The following is a 6650-nucleotide window of genomic DNA, read 5'->3' as shown; positions in this document are numbered from 1 at the left end:
ACAATGGAAAATATAACAATTGAATAAAATGTGGTACTATAATAAAACCATGGACTTTCTATGTCTCTAACAGGGTGATGATGGAAATGCAGAGGAAGAGGGTCCAGCCACTTCTCCAACAAACCTGTCCTCAGTAAGATGTTCAGCACTGATTTACAACCAACCTAAGTAGGCATGTACTATGAATGTCAATGCTATTTTCTGTGTTTCAATAGCTCCCTGTAAAGCAGCTGTACAAGACCTATTTGATCAAGAAAATAAAAAAATGCGACTTGGAAATGGAACACTTCAAGCAGCAGATCCAAAAGACCAAGATTGAGATTTTACTGCTGGAACATCAGTTAAGGGTGGGTGAAGTGGTCAGAGATGGACAAATTATTTCAGTGTTTGAACAACATAATAATATACTTATTAATACTTTGTGTACAGGAAATACAGGCGACCAATAAAGCCAGTTGAACAAAAAATCTGTTTATTCTTCTTTCAACATGTTGAGGTGATGGGTCAAAGGAAATGATTGTGACATATGGTGTCTCTGACTGCTCTTCCATGTTGTATGTCTGTGGGAGGGTCAGGTTGTTCATGGTTTGGATCACTGCTGATGTTTGGTTCAGAAGGACAGTGTTCTCCTCTAATTGTGGCAATGTTGTGAAGAATCACACATGCCACAATAATGTCACATGCCCTTTCTGGGGTGACCCTGAGTCTTTGAAGGCACTGGAACCGGGCCTTAAGCATTCCGATAGTCATTTCAACTCTGGCTCTTGTCCTGCAATGAGCCAGATTATATCGCTGCTGTGGGCCCGGTTCAGGGTCAGGGTAAGGGGTAAGCAAATAGGGTAAACATGGATACCCCCTATCACCAAGCAAGTAGCCAGTGAACTCTCCTAAGACAGAAGGATACACTTCAGTTCAAATGTCCCTGTAGCAATTGGTCTTTATACATTTTAAAGTATTTTCAACTCACCATGTCCAAATTTTGTGCTCAGTGTACATTCACGAAAAATTCGTGAGTCATGAACAGAGCCTGGCCACTTGGCTTCCACATTTGTGATAATGTTGGCAGCATCACATATGATCTTCACAGTGCAGAGAACACAAATTAGCATCCATTACTATAATGAAATAATTTGTTAGTTTGAAATGCTACAGGGAACTATGTACCTGTACATTAATGCTGTGGAAAGACTTCCTGTTCACATAGTCTCCTTCATTTACTGAAGGAGCAATGATTGGAATGTGAGTGTCATCTATACAGCCAATCACGCCTGGGAACCCTGAAAATAAATGTAAAATTTAAGTAGTACTTCAAGTATCACCACATCATGAATTAAGTTTTGTTCATCCTGATACCTGCAATTTTGTGGAATCCCTCTTTGATAAATCTTTTGGGTCTATGACCGGGGAACACCACAAACGAGTACAGGAGACGTTTCAGTGCAACTGTAACATTCCTGACTGCCCGACAGACGGTAGCCTTGGAAACGTGCTCAGCGTCACCAATATTATACAGAAAGCTCCCGTTTGCAAAAAAACGAAGTGCAATACAAATAATATGTACAAAACTGAGAGAATGTCTGCGATGTGTCACATGAGCAATATAAGGCCTGAGGATGTTATTCAAATAAATTATAGATTGTGCTGAAAAATGGTAACGTTCACACAGAAAATCATCAGGAAATGATAAAATGTCCAAACGCGCTCTAATCACTCTCTCCCGGCGGAGAGCTCTGCGGAGAATTTGGGCTTCAACATCTACTGGCTCTTCAAGGAAGGGGCACGCCATGTCTGACACTTCCTACAGTCAGGTTTCCGACAAAGAGGCGGAGAAAGTCAGGGTTAGTTGAAGTAAACCTGCTAGGGGGCAGGTTAGCTTCACGGAGTGTGTCGTCATAGTAACTCACTCAGAATTAATCTAAACTCGCTTTGTGAAACCGAAAACCCAGAGTTTTCGTTAACTCAGGGTATACTTACTCAGAGTTTGCACTAAACCGGCTTTCTGAAACAGGGCCCTGAACAGGAGTGTCACAGTCTGGCGGAGGCAGACTGTATGTATTGATGAAGCAGACACAAAAGGAACATGGCACAAAACTTGAATTAACAAAAAGCGAGCCGTTTAATGAGGCTGGTAATAACGGTACAAACAAAGGGCAAGGCAAACTGAAGTAAAACTAACATTAACCTAAACTGGGAAAACTAAACAAACAACATGAAAAACCTAGAAACATGATGTGAACAACAGACAACCTGATGAAGAATGAACAGAAACACACACAAGGGTGATTAGGGGAAGTGGAAACACATGGGGAAACAGCTGACACTAACCAGACAAAGGAAGCAAAGCTGACTACACTGAAGTAGGACATTGACCTTCAAAATAAAAGAGGAAACATGAGATGCAGACATGACAATACAAACTTCACAACATAAGACATGCAGCATGAAACACATAAAGGGAAAAGGGAGACTAAAACAGAGGGGTAGAAGACACAAGGGGAATCTAATAAACAAATGAACTTAGATAACATAATGAACTTAAACATAAACCATGAACATCAAAAATAAACAAAAACTCAAAACGCTGGGTCAAAAGACCCAGGATCGTGACAAGGAGCCCAGTGAGTGTTTGTATCTTTCTCCACATTCTGATGCTCACTTTGAACTTCAGCAGGTCACCTTGACCAGATCGACAAGGATTAAATGTAGACATGCAGTTTAATTCAATCTAATTGCTGCTGTGGTTAGTTATGAACAAAAACATGCAGTTGAGCGGTGTACCTAATAATAAGGTAGCCAGTGAATATATTTCCCTCTCTCTGTAGATACTGATGACTGAATACCAAATGTCCAAATACTCTAAAATATTCAGTTTACAGTGATTTTTCAGAAAGTCACTTCTCATTTTGAGGCTTGAATCAAAGAATATTTTGCCCATGTTTTTCAAAATCCTTCAAGTTTTTAAAATTAAATATGAAGACAAACCTTCAGGAAACATCTTGTATATAAATGATATAAATGTTCATGAAAGCCAGAAAACTGAGATAATACACCAGACTGTTATGTTCACTGTAAATCTGCTTAATCTGGTGAATGATTTTCCACATACAGAAACTACTGTGATTAACACTTAAACAGTGGACTGGCACCATTACAGCATGTTGTTGTAACACTTGAAATACTCGACTGGAAATATATATGACTGAGTCTCTTATAAACAATGAAATGGTGATTTTATGGGACCCGTTTGTCTTGTGATCTGTACGACATACAGCCCCCCCCCCCCCCCCTCCCGAGCTGACACAGACGCAGGAAATGTGAAGAGACATAAACTTCCTTTAGAAACTTTATTGTTTGTATTCAGTGCAGTTAACATGTATTTGTCATTACAGAATCTCTAACACTGTCGACCTTTAACACAGATGGTGCAATCTGTAGGAATGTTTTTTTTTTCTCAAAATAAAAGCACTAATAAATTAAAAATATATATACAAGATTGGTCGATATCATTAAAATTAAATAACATTCATGGGCTTTCTGGTGTATGAATCATGTTAAAGTGTCCTCAGCCTCCTCTCAGACGTAAAGTCAAGTCGATGGTGCTGTGGTTTCTGACGTTGTAGTCCTCCAGTTTGCCACCCTGCATCTCCCGGCCTTGGTGAATGAGCCTCTGCTGGCTCGCTGGCACCCCCTCTCTTTTCTCGACTCTGTTCTTGAAGTTGCTCACAGTCTCGTCGAGCCTGATGTCGTAGGTGCTCATCTGTCCCTTTTCATTTCTGAGGAACACCTGGATGGGAGCAGGTGGAGGAGGCTCGGTGACCAGCAGGGACACCTGGGAGCCGTGCTGTAAGCCGTAGTAGCTGATGGGTTTGGAGTCGTCGTTGAGAGGGGTCTTCTGGCCGTTTATGAAAACCAGCCTCTGCCTCTGGGGGTCGACTCCCAGCATGCTCTGGATTTTTATTTTCAGAGAGCCAACTGGGTCCTGTGGGCTCACCCTCACGGTGTGGGACCCACCCACCATAGTGATAATTATATCCATGTTGGCTGTAGTCTGAAAGAATACAAAAATAGTTCTTTATAATACAAACACTCAGGAAATAAAAGACTTTTCAGTTATTTCTCACAGGCTTGCTCAGCTTCTTACCTTGCGATGGCTTATCGAGGCAAAACAAACTTCTCCGGAAACTTAAAGTCTCAGCTCAGGTAAACAATGATGCTCACACAACAGCTGAGCGCCTCAGCTCAGCTCTTTATATACACTCCCGCTCAGCTGATCAGCGCCCGCCCACTCACTTAAGATTCGTTTTCCCATCTTTGCTATAACAACTTTCGGTTTCTAGTCTCCAAACATCACGCTGCAATGGTATGGTGCTTGGGGTGTTTTGATCAGAGACTATCCTTCCTTAAAAACAAAACAAAACACATTTCTAAGACCAACCTACAAATTAAGCCACGTGCAGCGGTCGTGCGTCAAAGGGCGTGTTCGGTTAAGAAATATGGAAATATCGATTTATGAGATCTCTCAGATTGAAATAAATTATTATTTTGTTTAATTTTGAACACAAAGATATGCATTTTTAAATTAACATTTCTTTTTTGCTGTATACCACTGGATTGCTAACTATCAGCAGATTTCTTCAAAACTGAAAAAAACTTCTGTCTGTATATGTGCACCGAGGCAGCAATGTTCAAGCAACAGAACTTGACCGAGAATCAGCACATTTGTAAGATTTCTTCATTGTTAATGGAGTTTATGAGAGTTATCGCTATGGCCAATGAAACACAGCACAGAGAACCGTTCTTAGTTAATTCGGTGCATCGAATTTTTCCATAATTAAATGTCAGTGGTAATTTTATTTATATGGCAAATATCATCACAATAAAGTCAATGTGGTTAACATAAAAAATATCACAGACATCATAGGCATCCTATGATGCCGTGGACACACACACACACACACACACACACACACACACACACACACACACACACACACACACACACACACACACACACAGTGAAAATAAAACTGATTTGAGTCTGCTTTTGAATGTGCACACAGTTGTAACTGACCTCAGGTCAGCGGTAAGCTTGTTCCAAAGACCACAGTAATGTCAGCACCCTCAGCACTCTTAATGGTGAATTCACTTCCAGTCATTCTCTGCTTAAATGGAAGTTATAGTGATGTCAGTATTGGGTAATGTGTATGTAAGGACTGGCTGCTGCATTCTGAACATGCTGAAGTCTTCCTACTGAGGATTTGGATAGTCTTGCCAATTTAATGGATTAAATTCTTTTATAAATGCAAATCTAAACTAGCTACTGCTAACAATACTCCAGTGTCAAACCACACTTCTGCAGCAGTGTAATATAAAGAGCCTTGGATATTAGTAAATATATCCTTTGAATTAATGAGATTGGCATCAGCCACAATATTTCATTTTCAGTTATTAATCGATTGTTTCAAAAATTTTTGCTTTCAGTGATAAATGCAGGAACACACGTCAGATCACATATATGATATAGTAAAGTCTGTGAGGGACTAAAATGTGTAAAATTCTTAAAGTGTATTGAATGTTGCAGCAGAAATAGAGACTCAGCCTTCCATTGTCTAATTTTAGTGAACGTGTGAATTGTAGCCTCAGTGTCCTGTTTGTCACTGACAGGATTGGTACCCGGTGTGGTCTTCTGCTGCTGTAGTCCATCTGGTTCGATGAGCTGTGTGTTCATAGTTCTTCTGCATACCTTGGTTATAAAGAGGGGTTGTTTGAGTCACTGTTTCCTTCTTATCAGCTCAAAGCATGTTGATGATGTTTAAATGCAGTGACCTGCTGTTATGTGACTGGCTGTTTAGATATTTCAGTTAATGAATAGCTGAACTGGAGCCCATTGAGTGTTTGTATCGCTCTTGATCTTTCAATGTGTAGTCTATCACTGACTAAATGATTTTTCAGAAAGGACAGCAAGGAAATGTGCCAATTTTAAATGTTTATATCAGAGAATATTTTTCTGTGTTTTTACTTAAATAGTTTAAGTTCTGTTTGCTGACTCTCTTCCATTAGACCCTGACTCAGTCTTCCAAAATCTAAGCTCTAAGTTTGTGAAATTAGTATTGTTATTATAATATTTTTATATTTAACAGGATGAACACTAGTTTAATGTCCAATAAACTAGCATAGCCCATAGAAAAGCCTATCTGGCACCAACAAACATATCATGTTTAATATCACTTAAATCACTTTTCTTCCACATTCTGATGCTCACTTTGAACTTCAGCAGGTCACCTTGACCAGATCTACAAGTTTTAAATGTAGATATGCAGTTTAATTCAATCTAATTGCTGCTGTGTGTTTGGTTTATTAGTTACTAGCAATAATACGCCGTTGAGCTGTGTACCTAATAATATGGCCACTGAATATATTTCTTTCTCACACTCTGTGGCCTACCAGTGACTAAATACCAAATACTCTAAAATATTCAGTTTATGGTGATTTTTCAGAAAGTAACTTCTCATTTTGAGGCTTGAATCAGAGAATAGTTTTGCTCACATTTTTCGAAATCCTCCAAGTTTGTAAAATTAAATATGAAGATAAATCTTCAGGAAACATCTCGTATATAAATGTATCTAACTGTAATAAAAGCCAGATAACTG

At 39.4% G+C, this 6650-nt stretch overlaps 2 protein-coding genes across 2 annotated transcripts; both read right to left on the bottom strand.

The window, feature by feature from the left end:
• Positions 1-504: 504 nt before the first annotated feature.
• LOC134638275 (putative nuclease HARBI1) lies at positions 505-2995 on the bottom strand. The gene is made up of 4 exons (XM_065471809.1): positions 2983-2995; positions 1165-1277; positions 968-1079; positions 505-887 (listed from the first exon to the last, which is right to left on the bottom strand). Exons 1-4 carry the CDS (start codon positions 2993-2995, stop codon positions 505-507), a joined length of 621 nt encoding a protein of 206 aa, XP_065327881.1.
• Positions 2996-3470: 475 nt separating this feature from the next.
• LOC134638975 (polyubiquitin-like) lies at positions 3471-4217 on the bottom strand. Its single transcript, XM_063489955.1, has 2 exons — positions 4142-4217; positions 3471-4048 (listed from the first exon to the last, which is right to left on the bottom strand). The coding sequence occupies exon 2, from the start codon at positions 4034-4036 to the stop codon at positions 3563-3565; it is 474 nt and encodes a 157-aa protein (XP_063346025.1). The 5' UTR covers positions 4037-4048; positions 4142-4217; the 3' UTR covers positions 3471-3562.
• Between the last annotated feature and the right edge of the window lie 2433 nt (positions 4218-6650).

The sequence above is a fragment of the Pelmatolapia mariae genome, linkage group LG12 (genome assembly GCF_036321145.2).
Source record: "Pelmatolapia mariae isolate MD_Pm_ZW linkage group LG12, Pm_UMD_F_2, whole genome shotgun sequence".
NCBI lineage: Eukaryota > Metazoa > Chordata > Actinopteri > Cichliformes > Cichlidae > Pelmatolapia > Pelmatolapia mariae.
The sequence above is the reverse complement of the archived record's forward strand: the minus strand, read 5'-3'. Positions and strand labels throughout refer to the sequence as shown.